The following is a 20,563-nucleotide window of genomic DNA, read 5'->3' as shown; positions in this document are numbered from 1 at the left end:
TTCTGGAGCAGGCCAGCTCTCTGGAGGTTACTGAAGGTAGACTGCCTACAGGGGATTAATGATCCAACAGACTGCAAGATTAGTATGAAAACCAGGGGAGGAAAGAATAGGAAAATGAGAGAGAATGATTTGTGTCTGACTAGCTCCTAGTCATCTGCAGTTAGCTGTTTAATCTAGGCGGATTTTTTTTTTTCCGGGATTTAGACAATACTTTTTTTTTTAATGGCTTTAAGCACTGGTCTTACAGCCCCATTTTATACCTGAAAAGCTCTGTGGAGCCAGAATATGGTTCACTGTGGTGGTTTTTGAAGCTGCTAGATGGTCCTTTGAACCTCCAGATAAAATCAGTAAGGACTGAATGTCACTGGTAGCTTTTTGTTTATGTTTCTCTCTCATTCCCTTAAGGATCTGTTTCAGTGTTGTTTCTCATAATCCCATTATGTAAACCTGACACTGAGCCAGCCTGTGTGTTTGGGAGTAGATGCAGCCCTGACCTGAAAGGACTGGAGCAGCATAACAGCAGCCTGTTTTACAGGAACAAACCTGCAGGATTGAAAGCACCCCCAGATCCCTTCCTGCTGAGCAGCTATTCAGCCACTCATCTCACAGTCTGTACATCTGTCCCAGGTGCAGAACCCAGCATTTTCAGTTGTTGAACTTCATGCCATAGATGATTGTCCAGTTTTCCAATTTATCTAGATACCTCTACAGGGCCTCTTGTCCCTCCAGGGAGTCAACAACACCTTCCAGTTTAGTACCATCAGCAAACTTGCAGGAGTTGAATGCATCCTCACTTGTAGTTGGACAATTTGTCCAGAAAGATGCCATAAGAGATGAGCTCAAAGGCCTTACTGAAATCCATAGAGACTATGTTCACTGCCTTCCCTTCATCCACCAAGCAGGTGACCTTATCAAATCCAATTATTCAGGCAGGACTTGCCCGTGATGAACCTATGTTGACTACATCTGATAACAACTTTATTCTTTAACTGTCTTTCATTATCCACCAGGATAATCTTCTCCATAACTTTAATTGATTTTTAAATGTGGGATTTTTATATATGGCTGAAATCCAAATGAAATATTACACTTCCTAAAATGGTCTGTTATCTTTTAATTGGGAAAATAAACTTATTCTGAATATGAGTCTAAGTGGCATCAATTAAACTAATGGTGAGTCTGCCATTGCCATCCCATTCTTGTCTTTCTTCTCCTGCTTCTGCAACAAGCCTGAGTATTTAGGCTGAGGAAAAAGAGGCAAACAGGAGTAGACTAGCAGGAAGGAGACAGAGAACAAGTAAACTTCTTTAAAAAGAGAAAGAAGAAAAGAGGGGTTGCTCCTGTTGCCAGGACTTCAAGTGTGGATTTCTAGCCACCTCAGGTGCATATACCTAACAGTGATTATATCAGAAGCAGGTGGCACTCCATCCATCTTCCTTTTGTTTTTTTAACTCACCATAGCAATTCCTGTCCCTTTTTGAGCTGGCATAGAAGAAATAGTCCACAGTATTAACATAAATAGCATTGTTCAAATGGACACATGCTGAGATGCTAGTACGACAGGAGTGTGAGCAGGATTTATAAAAATGTGTCTGGGCTAGTCATCCACAAGCCTGGCTGGGTAGCATGGGCTGTGACCTGTGGCAGTCAGGCTGCTTTGCAGCATCTCTCCGAGAAGCCATGTGGGCAGCATGCCCTAGTCAAGATCAGTATGTGCCTGAGAAAGCCAGGGGAAATTGAGGTTGGGTATGCCTGTGCAAACAGCTGCTGCACTGCAGAGCAGGAATGCTCCATAGATGCTTCTAAAAATTCTGGTGCTACTATCTCTCCCTTTCCCCTCAGCATTTCAGTGAGGAAACATGTGACTAAAACCAGCCTACTGTTTAAAGCACCAAGACAGCAGGGCTGTCTGATTACTCTGTTAGCATTTTGTTTTTGTTCTGAATGTGTACAGGCTTTTTTTTTTTTTTTTTTTTTCCCATCCACATACCCAGTCCTTCAGTTAGTAAAAAAGATGGATTTAGGATCAAGCTTCATCAATCGATATTCTTGTATTTGTCATAGTCCATCCTTCTGCTGATCTTTTCTAACATTCTGCTCTACTATGGACTAGTAATCAGGCTATGGGAAGAAGGCTTCCTAGCAACACATTAAACCACTGTAACAATACTTTAGAAAAAAAACAGGTTGCCTTTACAAAAAATGACATTGGGAAGCTGATAAGAGTTTTCCTTGCAGAAAGAATAGATGTTCTGTGCTTATCCACTGAAATAGAGAGACCATGCAACTCTATCAGTCTTCCTCTTTCTATAATGGAAAAATCAGAAGGGGATCAATAAAACAGAGCAAATACCAGTAACGGTGGAGATTGGAAAGTGGGTTATTCTTTAAGAGTAGATTAGATAGGGAAGGCATAAGAGGATGAAATCTGAGCTATTCTGTATTGGAAGACTGAGATATCTAACCAGCAAGATTACAGTAAGAGAGAGACATTATACAGCCATGGCAAATCTTGTATGTTATGTGGTAGATGTTGATTAAGTTTGCCTTCTCTGTGTGGCTGCAGCAGTCTAGAGGAAACTTGTACCCTTAGGTTCACTTGCTTCTGCTCCCTCTCAATTTGGTATTTGGAATGGACAGGAAAGGCTGTTGCTTCCAAAGAACTATTTCTGCAGCACTACCAGGTATGAAAAACTCATGATTATGTGGGACCTTTTCTGTAGGGTCTGGAGCATATCTACATGATCTCATCTGTGCCTGAGGAGTCATTGTGAGCTGTATTTCTGTCTCATCTGGAACTGGAAGCTGATTGCTTTGTTGTCAGCAAATCTCTCCCTTGTGTTAAGGAATTGTAAACTGCAGAGAAAACAATCTAGATTAAAGTACTGAGTCTACAGTGTGATAACAAGGAAATATAAGATATAAACTATTTAGTTATGAAGTCCTGCTTAAATCTTGTGGTTTTAACTCTTACCAATTTTCTTTACCCCTGCTTTTTATGCCTTCTGTGTTCTTCCTCATGTAGCTACCAATACTGGAGTGCACTGGAGCTAAAAGAGCAACTACCATTTTTCCTCGCCTACATCTTACGAATGCCTCAGCCCTGATATTGCTGATCACTCCAAGTCTGCTCCTACTCTGATGGACCTTTAATTGGACAGGCTCTGGATGTTGAGAATACTTGAGGCAGGAGGAAAGAGCATCTTTCAGGTCAGAGCTTACGAAGAGGGTAACAGATGGGGGACTGACTATTTCAGGACTGAGCCACCCTCAGCTCTTGTTTCCTCATCTATTGACAGCTGTCTTGGCCATTAGTTGGACCCTGCTTCCCTGCAGAGCAAGAACTGTGGTAGTGTTAGCAGAGCTCTCATTACCAGGTCCAGGCATTTGTCTGGCTGTCTTATGCCTGATATGGACATTTCACAGGCACGCATTCAGCTCCAGCTGAGCAATTCTGGTATCGATCAGTGCAACCTTAGTAATAAGGGCTGTATGAGGCAGGACTTGTGGTATCTGGGATTATCTTGAGCTAGCAGCAGCCAGGCAACACCAACCCATGTACTTCCCTGATAGTGAATTTTCTGTACCTTGGATTACTATAAAATCTTTGCTGGGACAAGTTGCACATCCTTTGCTGTCTTCTACTGTGCCTCTGTAGGTTATGATTTTGTCCCTTTGTTTTTTGGCAGAATGCTGCTCTCTTCTAGTATGCTGGGCTTTGACATATCTTGTCCTTTTATATTTTTCATTTCTTTTTTTTTATTTATTTAAATTTTGCCTGTATGTGACACATAAACAGTGCAGAGAGGCCTCTCAAATGATTTAAAATTATGTTGCCAAGATTCGCCATCCTAAGACTTGTTCTTGGATCTTGGACAGCCTCTCTGGCTGTTTCACTGGTATGAGCAGCCACAAAGCAGGTGTATCTGCTGCCAGAGAATTTCTCAGTCATTCCAAGTAAAACAGCATAGTACAACCCATCTCTAGTGGGTGGCTAACATACAACACTTGGCTGTAAGCTGTTCTACCATCCGCTATTTTCTCTGATTCAATGTGGTGTCTGCTCCTTAGGGCTGCCTCTCAATTGCTGTGGTGACTGCAAGGATATAGGAACTGAGCTTAAAGTATTCTCCTGACCTTTGTTGCACCCTTCTCATCAGCTGCTTTGTTAGAGTCCACACATTGCTGTATACTGCTGATGGAACTGCAATCAGCATCACCACTTCTTGAAATAAGTAAAGACTATCTTCTGACTTTGGACAGACTACGTGGTGCATAGTGCACAGATCTCCTATTTCCCTTACTTCCTCAATATTTTCCTTGTTTGGCTCCAAAGGCTGCTTAAAACAGAATGATCCAATGATCCTAGTGTCTCTGGGCATAACCGTATAGAAGCCAGGCTTGAATTCAGTCAAGACCAACCAAACGACCTTCAGCTTTGCTGCCTAGGCCATTAAGTGTATATCTAGAACCACCTTCCCTGCCCAATTTGAGACAGTTTGCCTCATTATGTGGAGAGCTGTTTCTCAAGGGGTCAATGATGTCAGTAGCTAGCATTCTTGTCTGAGCTCCCATCATCAGGTGGCTTTGTCAGAGGACACCTCTGTCTGACACATGGCACTGCCATGGCTCCAACACATGGCACTGCCTATTTTGCCAGTCTATAGGAGATAGTATGCAAACCATGTTTTATACAAGGTTTGATTTCTATAGACATCTTGCAAGACTAGAAAACTTAATGATAGGGAGCACCCCTTGATATAGGCTGTGTCTTGAGAGAAGTCTCTCTGCTATATTGCAAGGAAAAGCACTTGGTTTGCCATTAAATCTGAATGTGTTCAGAATTAAGAGAGCATGTATTCATAATTAGATTATTTTCCTAACAAGTACTTGGATATAGAAATATATTTGGGATATTCCAGTTTAGGTCACTGCCTGGTTTATATTTTTACGCTATTGTTTGGCTATGACTCTTGTAGAGGTTCAACAGGTCTCAGTAATACATGAAAAAAGCTGTGTGTCATCATGTACTGAAAGGATTTAGTTGCAATGCCTGGAGCTTTTGCAAGCCTTTAGAAGAAAGAAAAGTTCTGGAGGTTTATGTTTTCACGGGCTGGCAGTTGTCTGCTTTCAGTATTCAGAACAATATGAATTAATCTTTTCCCCTCAAGGGAGGCATTGTGGTTCTTATTGCCTTCAAAGGCTGCAGTTAACTGCCTGCTCTGGCAGCCATGCCAATGGAAAGCCTTTTATTTTTCCAGACTGCATCTAGCACAGTGCAAATAGCTTTTAAGGGTGAGTATGTGTTAGAACTGTGGTGTTGCTTATGAACAACAACAAAGTGTATGCTTTCTTACATCCAGAGCTACTGTGCAAAGGTCTAATTTCTTCCTGTCTTTTTGGAGAAGGATAGTGGGTAAGGGAGCAGCACATCTGCAATGATTCCAAGATGATAGGATCTTGTGCGGGGGAAAATGGAAAACATGCTCTGTAAAAGTACATTTTTTAAGCATAGTGCACTGTTATGATTGCCATAAAAGAAACTGTTGAACAATGACATCAGATGCTTATCCAATCTTCTTTCAGTGGCTGGGTCAGATTCTGATTTTAAAATGTATTTTCACTACTTTGATTAAAGGTAAAGATTACTCTTTCATGTTATTAAGAGTCTACTTTATCTGAGCAAAGGAGAACAGTAAACAGATAGCTATGCTGACAGGGAAAAGCAGTTTATCAAACTGATACAGCAGTAGCATCTCCCTGATCCAAATTCCAGCCCTTGCCTACTACCATATTACACAAATATAGCAGCTTGGATGTATCTTGTTGTAGTGGGTTTATGCCATCATTGCAAGGTGTAAATTTGCTCTTTGTGGTGTAAGTTGAAAGGAGTTAGTTTTTTAATGAAGAACCTGTGAGCATGGTGGGCAGAGCTCTGGGAATGCACACTTAGATTTCAGTGTTGCCTTCAGTCTTTTTACTTTGCTTTCCTCATCTGCAAAAAGGAGTAGAGGACAAAGAGGGAGAGGGAAATTTAACATTTATCTGATCTGAGTACAGTATTCTTTGAGTTCTCCATACAATTCAAATGCTCAAAGGCATTTTAGATGAAAAGTTTTTCTTCCTGTAATATTAGCCAAATATTTCTGGAGCAGATATGATTTATTTATTTTTAAATAGTTTGCAAAGCTTGAATCTGATATAGATGTTAATGCATAAATTGTTGCATCTTGTGTTTTCTGCTTAAGAAAGAGACTGCTTTGACTTAGTTCAATATGTGCACTTACCCAGTAGATAGATAATACTATCCAAAAAGTCTTAATGAAAAAAAAACAATGTCTCTACAATACGTTGTAGAGACAATCTATGTTAAATGGCTGCATTGTTTTGTGTCTGCATAAACTGCTTCACATCTCTAAATAGAAGAGCTATTCCAGGCAGGTTTTGTCCCTCTCTCTCCCAGTGAAGATTTGGGGAGCATGAAAAAGGAATCACCTTCACTTTAATCTTGGTCTGGTTATTAAATTGAGCGCAGTTAATGAAGGACAGAGCTATTAAGATATTATGAGGTAACCATCTCATGGGAATCTCCCTGGTTGTTTCCTATCTGCAGACTAAGTTCTTCCAAGCCCTAGAAAAACTTCTCATTAAAAATTCTGCTCAGGTGATTATGAGAATCTGTTTTGGTGTGGCTTCCACATGGTGGCTGACGTGGGGACTATTAGCCTGATACATCTGGAAAGTTACTGTGGTTCACTTCAGTCACCATTATGAAACTGCTTAATGGCAGTTAGGATTGGGTGAATTCAGCTTCTCTTTGCTTATACTTTTGTACATCCATGTCCAGACTGAATGCAAATATGGAAAGGACGAAGACTTTTCAAAAGGCTAAAGTGCAAGTGGATCAGTGTGTGGTCTGTAATGAATATATCCCTGGGCATGCATCACTGATAGACTGTTGCTAGCGTGCACCTCCAGTATGGGTAGATTTCTTGAAATAATGCTTAAGTCATGCATAAATCTTATGTTGGCCTTCTACACAGGTGACCGCATCAACTCTGGAAATAGGAGATGAAGTTCTGCCCTTGTATCCTCACTGTTGATTTCAGAGAAGTTGTGGAGGCATAACAGAAAGCAGAGTTTTGTGCATGTTTGCCCTCAGTGTATAGCAGAGAGAAGACAATTGCTGCTGTTTATTCCTTTTATGCTGTTGTCATGATAGCTTTTATGATAAACTGCAAATGGATTTGTCATACATTTGATAGCTGTGGATAATCATGCATTTTCAAATACTTGTTAAAACTCAGTCTGTCTTTTGTTCTGTTTCCTACTCCAACTGGTACTGAGTTAACATACAATTGAAACAGATGTTTTTATCCCATTACTGGCCTGCTGCTTCCCAGATGTGAGGGTGGCAAGTCACATCTGTATAGGACAGAAGCTGTTTGGAAAGTGGTGCAACTGTTACAATAGGAAGCAACACTGAGTAGGGAGCTCCAAATATATCCTTGCCTTTCAGACATTCTCCCCTGAGCCAGCACTGATACTAGCTCCATTAATACATTCACCGCTTTTCTCTAGGATTGCTTTATTTGGCAGCTTATTGACACTACAGCTTCTTTGAGAAAGCAATTGTGTGGTCAAATCTTTTAAACATGACTTCATCTGAAACAGCAATGTGGCTCAAGGCCAAATTTTTCCACCATGGAGCATGGTCACCCATAGATGGGAGAACACAAATTATAATTAGCATACTTGCACTTGGCTTTGGAGGGTGAAAACTATGGGGAGTTGTGGCTATTCCATTTAAGCATCAAACAAAGCCACTTAACTGTCTCTGGGGTTTAAAACACTGTTCTCAGTGGTACTTGCTCTGACTGCTTGAATGAACTGTTTAGCAAGATCCAAAGCAAACTGTGTATTTATTTTTTTTACCTACCAAGTTGGTATTGGCACAAAGCCTGCCAGTTGCTTTAGGTCTCAGTTGCATTGTTTTCTTGGTTCTTCCTTTTTCTGCATGCTTCCTCGGGCAAACTTTTATTTACCATGCTTTATTTTTTGGTGTTCTGACACTCTAAATAAAATATAGCCCATCATAGGCTTTCTCCCTGCCTCCTCCCATTATTCCTCCACGATAGGCAACCACTTCAGTCATTTCTGAAGGTGAGTTTCCCCCAGTTCTTGGGAGATCTGGAGAAGCAGACTTCTCTCTAGTTTGTCCTGAATGTGCCTCAAGTGAGGGTCTTGAAGAGGGAGAAAAATAGTCCCGCCCCGGACGTGCCCTAGCTCAATTCGCTCGGCAGCGTGCAAGCAGCGCTCCTACCGCGCACCTGAAAGGCCCTGCGGCAGTTTGGCCACTGCACTGACACGGCTTGGCAGTGCCCAAGGGCTTTTTGCCGTTAAATCCGGACCAGCCTCCTGCAGGAGTTGTTTGTGCGGCCGGTGCTGCCGCAGCGACCGAGGCCCGTGCCGCCGGCCAGCCCCCGGGCGCTCCGCAGCGGGCTGCAGACCGGAGGTAACTCCGGGCGGCCGGGGACAGGGCGGCAAGGAAAGGCGGCGGCGGAGAGCCGCAGGACGGGCCGGCCGCGGGCACCGAGTGCTTCTGCTCCGAGCGGCGGCCGCTCTGGGCTGCGGCTGGGCGGGCCCTGTGGGCGGGCGGGCGGGCTTGGGGAGCCCCGCGGCCGCGCCTCTGCTCGGGCCTCGCCCATCGCCCTCCCGGCCGCCGGCGAGCAACCGCATCAGCGGGGCTGCCGGCCCGGCTCGGCGCCCGGTCACGCCCGAGCCGCTCGCTGCGCCTTTAACGGCGGCGGCTGCGCCGCGGCGGGTGGGCTGCGCGGGGGGGACGGGGCGGCACGGCACGGCACGGCGGCGCCTCCCGGTCGCGTCTCTCGGCGCCGCAGGCGGGTGGGCGGTGCGGGACCTCCGCCGGGAGCAGATGGAGCGGCAGGGCGCGGGGTGCCGGCGCGCCGGGAGGGCCCCGCGGGCGAGCAGCTGACGCGGCCGGCGACGGCTTGGCCGGGAGCGGGCAGCCCCGAGATGGCGAAAGCTCCGCGCCCAGGTGAGCGGGGAGCCCGCGCGGCGGGAGGGGCCGGCCCGAGGGAAGGGGAAAGGGGGGGGGGACGCTCCCCGCGCACCGGCCGGCCTCGGGGCAGACCACGCTCTGTGCCCGCCGCAGGCCGAGCCGGTCCGAGCCGGCCGCCCCGTCGTGGTCCTGTGCAGGGTGCCGCGGCCTGCCCAGCCCCGTGCCGACCCACGGGACCGGTAGGCGCAGGCTCCCGTAAACGAGACCCGGGTGCTTTCGCCCGAGCAGGGTCTGCTCTGCCTTCGGCGCTCCTGTGGGCCCTGTGCCCGCGATAGCGGGAGTCGCGCGTGGGGCGTCTGCCCAGGCCGCTGGTGTCCTGCTGCCTGCCGGCTCTCCTCCCCGGCGCTGGGCTGGGGCTGTGGAGAGTCTCCCGGTTCCGGAGGCTGCACCGTGGCTGCAGCCTGCTTGTAGCGATGCTCGCTGCTGCCTGACGTGGGAGAAGCAGAACGGGACGTGGCAGCCACGGGCTCCTCTGAAGACAATAAAGACGTGCTTGTTTGGGTAGTACCCCTTCAAAGGAAAATGCAGATCCAGACTCACTTGTGCGTACTGGCTCACATGTTTTTGCTTTTGCTTCCCTTGGAGTCTGAGCAATTTGGAGATCAGTTTGCTGGACTTTGGGCTGCAGAGATTGAGAGTACTGTGCGGCAAAGCCGTGTAAGAATCATAAAACCACTAAGATTGGAAAAGACTTCCAAGATCATCTGGTCCAAACATCACCGCACTACCAATGTCACCCATTAAACTGTGTCCCTAAGCACTACATCCAACCTTTCCTTGAATACCCTCAGGGACGGTGAATTCACCACCTCCCTGGGTGACCTGTTCCAGTGCCTAATCGCTCTTTCTGAGAAGAAATGCCTCCTAGTTTCCAACCTGAACCTCCCCTGGCACAACTTGAGGCCGTTCCCTCTTTTCCTGTCACTAGTTATTTGTGAGGACAACCCCCAGCTCCTCAAACCTTCCTTTCAGGTAGTTGTAGAGAGTAATGAGGTCTGTCTCCCCTGAGCCTCCGCTCCTCCAGACTAAACAACCCAAGGGCCCTCAGTTTCTCCTTATAGGACTTGTGATCCAAACCCTTCACCAGCTTCATAGCCCTTCTCTGGACATGCTCCAGGGCTTCAGTGTCTTTCCTGTGGTGACAGGCCCCAAATTGGACAGTACTCAAGGTGCGGCCTCACTAGAGCAGAGTACAGGGGAACGATCACCTCCCTGGTCCTGCTGGCTACACTTCCTGATACAAGCCAGGAAGCTGTTGGCCTTCTTGGCCACCTGGGCACACTGCTGGCTCATGTTCAGGTGAGTGTCGACCAACACCCCCAGATTCTTTTCCTCTGCACAGCTTCCAGCCACTCTGCCCTAAGCCTGATGCCCCATGCTTGCTGGCAGCCACATCCCATGTAACACATGTTTGGTGCACGTGAGTGACCTTTGTCAGCTGGCAGAGCCCATGAGAAACCTCTTGCTGTTGCAGAAGTGGTTTTCTTCTTGGTTGAATTCTGAACCCATTACTTTTGGAGGTGACGGCCTAACTGTGCAATGACTAAATGCCTGTCAGTCTGTGTGTGAAACTTGCCTAGTGTTTGGTGCCAGTCTGTTTATCTGTCAGTGTAGCTTTACAGTTGCATGGTAGCATGACATCTAAAACCAAGTTATTTTTCCCACCAGGATTATTTGATTTTATTTTTTAATATTTCCCCAAGATAGGCGTGGATTGCAGGCAGCCCTGAGAAAAACAGCATTCAGGAATGTGAGAACATCAATCACTTTAGAAAATGGAAGTAGAGTATAGAACTAAATGATTGGTTTTAGTCTTTGATAGACGAAGTATTAATCAAAAGTGTAAAAAGTCACGTTTTTTTGGGGCATTAGTTTGCTGTCCTTTTAACTTTGATAGGAAGAAGGATGTGGTGTTTTCACTTTGTGGTAGTTTGGTAGCTTTATGTTGGCACTGCTTTTTGACTTAAGGAAATGCAAGAACCATCCATTCACAAAAGAGCTCTTTCAAAACGTATCTGACTTAGGAGCAGAGCACATGTGCAGCTTGTAGAAATGGAGCCTACGGAGTTACCTACATGAGCAAGAATATGCACAAATAAGCAAATGTTGTGGCTGTTTTGCCTTGCAGCCATGAGCATTTCTGTGGCCTTGTCGTAAATGCAAAGACCGTAATTCTAGGAACCACAAAATCTGGTTGATCACTTTTGAATGGCACATGTGCTTATGATGGGCTTTTAGAGGCAGTAATCTTGACTTGTTTGAGTAGCCAGATCTCACCTATTGGACATAAGGTCTTAAGCAAAATCCCTGCAAAGAGCTTGCTAGGGCACTTGCAGAACTGTAGGTTGCCGACCACATTGGGACAACTGCAGCTCGCTACCTGGCATGTCCCTGTGGGTGGTGTGATATCTGTTCTTAATCTTTATTTCCTTGTGTAACAGACAGCAGTGACTCAAAAATGCCAGATCCTTCACAGAAAGCAAAAATGCACTAGGAAAGTACTTTCAGATGTGATGCAGGCAGTCCACCTACAGTCATTTCAGGGAAAGGTTAGAGAATATTCATATGTTCCCTGGTTTTGGGGAGTGAGTTTGGAGGAGGTGGTGAAGCTGCTAAGAAAAAGGGTAAAGTTAATTTCTGCTGTGGGAGATCTGGCATCTGAAGCATCAAGAAACAGCTCTAAAAGATGTACCATATTTATAGGAAAGCTTGATCTAGGATTTGGAGCGTGAACCACCATGTTCAACCTCCTTTCTGTTCTTTCATCTCATCAGTAATGACATAAGGTGCAAGACAGAAAGTGCCACTGGTACCTTAAAATAGGGGATGAAAGGCCTGCATGGCTTAGCTTCTTTTTTTTTTGTGTTGTTGTTGTTTTGTTTCCTGTGCTCGGTGAACAAATATATGCCTGTCCATACCATCTGTTGTAGAACTGTCAGTTGAAGGATGTACAGAGTAGGTAGCCAGGGACTTGTCATTGCTAAAGTGCTATTAGTAGAAAGGCACTGAGTGAGGAAATAGGAGAGAGAAGTTGGTTATATTGGGTACTTAGTCCACAGTGGTGTCTGGACTGTTTCTCCAGTTAGCCCTTTCACTTCTTAACATGGGAACTTGCATTTCGCCTGGACTTTTTCTGCCTTCTATCTGTGTATTTGTAGTGTATCTGTGGCTGAGTCAACTAGGCTCTTTGCTCTCCTTTTTATTTTTTATGTAGGGACAGGTGCAGCCACAATGAGAATAAATGGGTGCCCAGGCCCTTTGCTGTTTCTAGCTTTTCTGGTGTCCATCCGACACTATCTTCAAGCTGCTTCTCTTCTCCACTTCTTGTCCCAAGCTGCTTACTTTCTGATGATTTCATTCTGCTGTTAATGCTTCCCTTCAGCCCTCAATTCTTCCCTGTTTGTATCTGTCAGCCCTTTCCGTGCCTGTTAGAAACCCAGTCTTAGTACCCTGCCTCTGTCAGCCCAGGTCTGCTCTCAGAGGAATTATGTTAACATCTCTTCTCTGGGCTTCAGTTTCTCTGATAAACATAATGACTTTGCTTACTCTAGACCCTTACTTGATTCCTCTTTCAAGATGACCATTTTTTTAAATTCTTTTTTTCCCCACCTACATATTCCTGCCCCCTTGCTTTTCATCTTCTTGTCTGTTAAACCAGGATCTTGCTCCTAATTCTTGTTGTCGAAGTTCCCACTCCTGTCCACTGTTTAATTCTTCCTGATTAACCCCCCTTCTTCCTCTTTCCAAAGTGCCAGCAATACTTCCACATCTGCAATTCATAGAACTGTAAGCATATGCAGATTACAGAAGTGCCTGTACTTGGCGTGCTGCAAGTTCCTGAATGCAGAATGTAGTTTGATATGGTGCCTTGCTGACAACAGGGGGAATCTTGTGTATCTCCACCTCTTTCCTAGGCCAGTTCACAAGCTTCAACAGATCTTCTGCAGTCTTGTTCTGGGAACAAAAGAGGTGGAAAACTTCATTATTTTAAAATTTTGGAACATTTCTGCTAGATTTCCAGGCTCAACCACAGGGGCATGTGAGTGCTCTCCCTGGTGGGAGGAAGGCAATAAGATCATATCCCTTGTGAGCAGCTATTTAGACTGGTTGGAGCCCCACTGCCCGCTCCCTTATTGGCCTTCCTTTCCACTTTGGCCTCCCACTCCTTTGTTTGCCCCTCCAGCCCAGCTCTTCTTTATTTTCCTCACCAGCTTGACCTGCCAGTCTGATTTTCCTCTCCCATTCTCCCACGACACTCCACCTCTGGACTCCTGATATTTCCTTGGCATTGTGTACTCTCCCCCTTGGCCTCCTGCACCACTTCAGCCTCCTCATCTGACCAACCACCTGCTCCATCCTGGACTCCTGCTCTGGCCACCTTCCATCGTGTGTGAGGGCTTTCCTTAAACATCAGTTTTTACTCTGGAATAATTGGAGGGAGTATCCATATCTCCCTCTTTCTTGCCTGAGCTCTTGAGTCCAAGGAGGGCCTCCAGTAGTTAACATTCACATATTTTAAAGTACATCTTCAATTTCATGTTTGCTAAAGAAGAAAGAAAACATAACTAGAAAATAACAGTGGGTAATTTTAACCTCCAGTAAGACTTAACTATGTAGTCACTAGGTAACACTGTGTGGGTAGTTCAGTTAAATCACTTTTTGGGTAGGCAGGATGCATCTGAAACCAGCAGAACAGAAAGAAGTATTATGCAACAGCAGTCAATGTCAACAGCAACGGTCATTCCTTCTACCCAGCATCTCTTTGCAAATGGAAAAAACGACTTGTGCTTTTTAATTTTATTAACAAAATCCTTACTGAATTAAAAATGGAACGGTTCTAAAACAAATTTTGACAAGCAGAAAGACTTTTAATCTGTGCATCAGAGTCCATTTTTGTTGAGATTAACTCAGTCTTCAGTAAGTTTCTAATTTACTGAGTTTTCAGTAGCTATGAGAACATTTTATTTCTGCTAACTAGATTGGTGTAGCAGTAGTAATGCTGCATTAATGGTCATCTGTGGCATGTGCTTATGTGTACGCTTAATCAGCAAATGTTTATTATCAAGCAAATGTTAGAGAAAACTTCTGGGCCTGCTGCAAAGTTGGATGAAATCTGTAATATCGTGACATTGATGTGAACTGTATCGAATGGGTTTTACAGGAAAGTCCCCTCACAAAGTATTTGTGTTGATCCTGTTGGTGAAGTTCTGCTGTAATAAGCAGTTATGACTCAAGTCATGGTTTTCTTTTTCAGCTTCTATCAGTTTGTAAAAGCTAATTGAAGCTCGAGAGAAGGCAGAGCCAGTGAGAAAAGGTAACTTGTCTGTGGTTTCACAGCAGGGCTGGGGTTTCTTCCCAATGCATTCATAAAATCACCTTTCAAGTCAATAGACCCAGTGGCAGGAGCCCTGTATCTTTGTAAAGTATGCTGGATACTAGAGGACATTATTTCCACAACAAAATATTCTTTCAAGGTATTACCATGCTCTGCACACAAACATTTTACCTCCAGATGCATTGCACCCAAAGAACTGGTGCCTACTGTGCACTGTATTGGTTTATTCTAAGTTAGAGGTAATGCCAGTCACTGGAATGGAACAAGTAGATGCCTTTTTTTCTTCTGATTTGATATGCATTTTAAATATATATATATATTTTTTTTCATAACAATCTTGAAGCAATGCTTTTGGTAGGGGTAGGAGAGCATGTGGAATTACTGAATTACAGTGGTGGGCTGTTCTGTCTTTAAGATGGTTGGGACTAGGGGGATGAATAAGTTTTGAACACCAGGCCTTTTAAAATGATACAGGGAAGTGGTTAAATTTAAGTTAGGAATCAGCAGCATTGGTCATTCAATTTTCAGAAGACCTTTGTTTCTTAAAGTACTTTTCAGAGCCTTTCTTTGGCCTTACTTCACTTCTTGTCTGTTCTTCTGCTTCCATTTTCCTAGTTCTGAGAACACTGGCTACAGATCAGTAAGGCCACTTCAATTCATCTTCTGTTTTTTTCTTGTCTATAAACATCCTTGAATTGCATGGAATGATGTGCATTCATGCACTGCTTAATTGTCATATCACTGCTAGTTTGTCACTTTAAACAAACAAACAAAAAACACAACACCTTTGGAAATAATTTGCTTATGGCTCCTGACCAGGAGAAGCTAGAAACAATTGTGCTCTTTTATGTAGTTTTCAACTACTGATGATTTTGACAGGATAATTTGCTCATTCACCTATGACAAAATGATCTCTGCTGGTTTGTGGGAGAAAATGGAATTGGCTTTTCCCCACAACTTCTCTGCTCTTTAGGCCTGTTGTTGAGCATATGAGTGTAGTGGGTTTATGTGGCAAGGTTTTGGTAGTTGGAGGCTGCAGGGATGGGTTCTGTGAGAAGGATCCAGAAGCTGCCCCATGTTAGATAAGGGGCCTGCTGCTGGACAGAGCCAAGCCAATACGCAATGTTGTTTGCACCTTTGTGAGAGCCTATTTAAGAAAGGAAAACAAAAACCAAAAAACTGCTGCTCAGCAGCAGCTGGGAGAGAGAGGAGTGAGAACAGACACCAAGGTCTGGTGAATAAGGAGGGGCAGGAGGTGTTCCAGGCGCTGGAGCAGCAGTTCCCCTGCGGCCTGTGGAGAGTCCCCTGGTGGAGCAGGCTGTCCCCCCGCAACCTGTAGTGTACAACAGCAGAGCAGGTTTCCATGCTGCAGCCCGTGGAGAAGGTGGATCTGCCATGAAGGAGACTCTGGCTCCTGGAAAGCCCCAGAGCAGGCCCCAGGCCAGAGCTGTAGCCTTTGGAGAGGGGACCACCCAGGAGCAGGGCATTTGGGAGGAGCTGCCACCCGTGGGGGACCCCTGTTGGAGCAGTTTGCTCCTGACGAATGGACCCCGTGGTACGGAGACATATTTGGATCAGTTCTTGAAGAGGTGTTGCCTATAGGAAGCCCCTGTGGGATCAGTTCGGGAAGGATGGCATCCTGTGGGAGGGACCACATGGAGCAGGGGAAGAGAGTAACCGAGAAGGAGTGGTGGAGATGAAGTGCTATAGACTGACTGCAACCCCCATTCCCCCGTTCTCAAACCTTGAGCCCTTTGCATCGTATTTTCTCCCCCTTTCCCTTTGAGGAGGGGGAGTGAGAGAGTGGTTGTGGTGGAGCTCGGCTGCCCACCCGAGTAAAAGCACCACAATGAGACAGCATTATTACAGTATTTTTATTTTGTTTTGGATGGATTGCACTAGAAGCTGTTGATACATGAGTGGGAGCTACTAAGCACTAGGGATAAAATTTGGCAATATTTTAATGGATGTTGAAGTTTCTGGATATTTTTTGTAACTTGTGCTTGTGCATAGTACTCCTTCGGATCTGGCAGGGCTCAGTTCATTCATTCTATATTCTGTGGGTTGTGACTAGACGTCTTTTGAATGGACCAGGGCTAACCTGTAAGTATGGTGAGTCAGAAACCCAAATCTACCATATCCACAACATGGAAAATTGTTTTCTGTGGGTCTGATAGGAGTTGTTCTCTTGCAAATATATTGACTGTGTCATTAGTAGAAAAATTATATGTGAAATGGTCTAAATTAGGGAAATCGACAGTGATTTTCCAAGTTGCTGTTTATCTATGCATCACATCACTTCTCACATCACCAGATCACAGATGCAATAAAGTACCAATGGAATTCCAGCACACTTTTTCTTCTTGAAGAGAAAAAGCAAGACTTTGTAATCTTTCTTCTACTTAACAAAATATATATATATATATTTTTTATGAAGGACATAAAGGAAAAATAAGTCTTGATTAGCACCTGTCTTCTTCAACATATGTGTGGCAAAATAAAGAGAAATTGACCTTGGTATTTAAACAATACACAAGCCAGAAAATCTTACTGCAAATATTCATTACTTTTTAGATACAGATGTAATTAACAGTTTATTCAACAGTGAGTGCTTAAATCTCTATATAAGGTGTCCGTTGTGCACATGTTTCACATACAGCATATAAACCGAATTCCACTGAAAAGCAATTTCCAGGTTGTCATCAAAGTAGAAAATCTGTTTTTAAAGCTCACTTCCTTCCTATGACTTGGCCAGTTTACAGAAACATACATGTACATCCTTGTCAGGCTGAGAACTGAAGCTTAATGTGTTTGAGGAAGGCTCCATTTGATGGAAGGTAGCTGAGGTGAAACAGGCAAGTGGCCAGAAACTGGCATGTTGTCATGTTTGCTCCCTGCTGGGCAAGGCTTAGAGAATAGCATCCCTCTTCTATACCTATGCTTGAGTGATGCAAGGAGATGCAGTTAAGGTAGGCCTGGAGTTCCAGCCAAATGATACTGATTTTCTAGGTCTTGATTTAATCCCTGTCATTTTACATTAAATGTGATATAGTATGTATATAATACATATACTGTGTATTCTGGTGGGGAAGAGTGAGTGTTTAAATTGAAAACAGTCTGACCCAAAGGTCACTGAAGCATTAGTCTTAGAATGTGACATCTGAAAGGCACATTAATACCATTTCTGAAATATCTGAAACATGTAACAGTAAAAAAGTTTATCTAGGATATATTTGGGGAAAAAAAGCTAAATGTTCAAACTGTTTTTCTTTCCTTACATTACTGAAAAGCATGTTTTGGTTTTAGGTCTCTTTGGTGTACAGTGGGAATGGCCTCAAATTGTGCCAGGGGAGGTTTAGATTGGAAATTAGGAGACATTTCTTCTCAGAAAGAGTAGTTAGGCATTGGAATGGGTTCCCCAGGGAAGTGGTGGAGTCACTGTCCCTGTGGGTGTTCAAGGAAAGCCTGGACCTGGTGCTTAGGGACATGGCTTAGTGGGTGACATTGGTAGTAGGGTGATGGTTGGAACAGATGATCTTGAAGGTCTCTTTAACTTAATGATTCTATGATTTCATGTGCTAGTTTATTAGATTTTCAGATTTTTTCCTCATCTTAATTTTGTTAAGAAGTTTACCTTTTTCTATTACCAGAAATCTTTGTGCGTGTGTGTTGTTGTTGTTTCTCCTCCAATAAATATATAAATTTGTTGAGACTTTGGCAGAAGTCATGCCTGATGAATGACTTTTAGATCCTGCTGTATTGAATAACTGATTAATTGAAACATCTGGTCACATACAGTGGAATTCTGGATAGTTATATTTGCATAATCAGATAAACATCTATTAGCAAAGAATACTAAATAAAAATCAGCATTCAGAGACGTGGAAATTTCCAGCCAGATCCAGAAGCCAGGCAACATATTTACTGTGTTAAATAATACCTCCAATGTAAATCAAGCAGAGCAACACTTTCACAAGACAAAGGGATCTGAGTTTAAGTGTATATTTGAGTTTTGCTCTAATGAATTAACTACCTTTAATGTAAAACAGTGGTCAGTTAATTACTGAAATATTAAAGCAGTGGTCAGTTTAATATTCTCCATTTCAAGGTTGTTGTGAACATTCTGCATTGCTGCTAAGGTGTGAATTGGGCAGTTCTGCAGAGTTCTGAATGAGCTGCCGTATGTTTTAGGTGTTACATATTCACTAGGGTTCAAACCCCTTGCCTTCTTTTTCCCCCGTGTACTACAGCCTAACAAAAAAATTCTGTCAACTGTATCCTCACACAAATCAGTTGTTTGATGTGATAATGGAAATCAAACACTATGAAATTAGAATGGATGTTGGCAATAAACTACCAAAAATCTGTAAAGTACTTGTCATTGCTTTTCTGAATCACGATATATAATGCAAAAATGAAATTGAATTTCAGTAATCTAGAGACAACTATGAGTACCATTTGATCTGTAGTAGTGCGTAGTCATATCTATTCATTGGGAGGAAGAAGGGAAGGAGTCCCAATAAAAAGCATTTTCACCTAAGATGCAGTAAAAGAGGTCTCAGGTTGTGGCCTTTCAGTGAAGTTATTACTAAACTAAGAAGCATGAGAAGAAAATATTAAACTTCTTTAGCCAAAAGAATGGAGGTACCTTACTAACAATGGGAAAGTCAGAAAGTTTATTGCTATTTGTTTCTTCCTCTGATCTCCACACCTTTCCCTGTAACAGTCAGGCTAATATCTGCAAGTCCAAGTTCACATAAAGAAGGGCCTTTTCTGTGCTCATTTCTTCAAACGTGACCTTCATCAAAACTTCTGTACTGACTTAACTATTTCAGAGGAAATGTGTATCAACATGAAACCCAATGAATTAAAAATAATCAGCAAAAAAAAAACCAAAAACACACAACCAAAGCAACAACAACAACAAAAAAAATCAGAATGGAAACTGAAATAGAAACCAGAAAAATCAGGTATAGGATGGGGAAAGTACTATGAATTCCTGCAAGGTTAATGGTTCTACTGATTTCAGTTGGATTAAATATGTGCATAAAATTAAGTATTCAGATGACGTCTGGCAGGATTATAGTCAGTATTGGCACATATACCTGGCCTAGAGTCACAAGTCTGTTAAAACTGTAATTTAACCACACAGTTTTATAATGAGGTGGTTGCAGCTGTGAGGGTAGCTAGAGGAGATGAGAAGCTTCCAATTTGTTAGTGTCGTAGTTGGCTCAAACACAAGGGTTCTCTTTAGGATGCAAGGAAATGTCCTCAAGTTGTGCAAGAAGAGGTTTAGGTTAGATAGTTGTAGGTATTAGATATTTCAGACATTGTGCTTAAGGATGTGGTTTAGTGGTAGACACAGTAGTGTTAGGCAATGATTAGACTTGATGGTGTTTTTTTGTTGTTGTTGTTGTTGTTTTTTTTTTTTTTCTTGCTGGCATTTCTATTCCTTGTACCTTCTCCCATCAATGCCAATCCAGTCTGTAAATTGATCAGTGGTTGGTGCAGTCTTAAGAGTGGTGCATTAGTTTACAATTAAAGTGTATTAGCCTGTCTGTATTCATGCACATGTCCTGCTCTGCAACAGAAAAAGTAAAAGTTGAATTCACTTTCCACCAAGTTAGAACCATACAGGAGTGTAAACAGAGAATTCAGCTTCTCTGCACAGTACTGCCAGATCTGCTTTGGTCTTCTTACTAGCTGTTACTGTGCCTATGTGCTCAGGGCAAACACAGTCAGCTCCCTGTGTAACAGGTGAGTGTAGCAACCTGCGGTACTGTGCAAAAGAAGGCAGTTTAGATAGGAAGCTTTGCTTCTGCTTCTTTTAGAGGAAAAGACACAGTGCATTTCTGTGGACTGTCTGCCGCGTGAAAATATTCCCCTTGTCTCCTACTGTCAGTCTGGTGTGTTGCCTAAACAGCCTTTGGAAACTAGTACATGTGCCTCTAGTTCAGCTACTGTGAATGAATTGCAAATTACTGATGTAGTGGGTTTCTGTTAAACTCATTGCATTTATGGATAGCTTCCCCATCCTTGGAAGCTCTGGTACTGAACAGCTAAAATGAAATGTTAGCTGCTGCCCTGCTTGTAAAAATTGCTGAAGTCTGGCTGCTAAGAACCAATCAGCAAATCTGGTATTTGAA

General features: G+C 43.6%; 1 protein-coding gene across 6 annotated transcripts in view; it reads left to right on the top strand.

Moving 5' to 3' along the window:
• The first annotated feature begins 8,331 nt into the window (after positions 1-8,331).
• PITPNM3 (PITPNM family member 3) overlaps positions 8,332-20,563 on the top strand; it is an 80,860-nt gene continuing 68,628 nt past the window's right edge. For 2 of the 6 annotated variants that reach the window (XM_068656130.1, XM_068656126.1), the window contains exon 1: positions 8,713-9,058. In XM_068656130.1, the coding sequence (XP_068512231.1) occupies positions 9,037-9,058 (22 nt within the window). In that variant the 5' untranslated portion in view covers positions 8,713-9,036. Of the gene's footprint in view, positions 8,516-8,711; positions 9,059-14,336; positions 14,397-20,563 lie in introns of those variants that run through there. The other 4 variants (XM_068656129.1, XM_068656128.1, XM_068656131.1 and 1 more) reach the window with 4 other exon arrangements.

This window comes from Anas acuta, chromosome 19 (genome assembly GCF_963932015.1).
Source record: "Anas acuta chromosome 19, bAnaAcu1.1, whole genome shotgun sequence".
Classification (NCBI taxonomy): domain Eukaryota; kingdom Metazoa; phylum Chordata; class Aves; order Anseriformes; family Anatidae; genus Anas; species Anas acuta.
The sequence above is the reverse complement of the archived record's forward strand: the minus strand, read 5'-3'. Positions and strand labels throughout refer to the sequence as shown.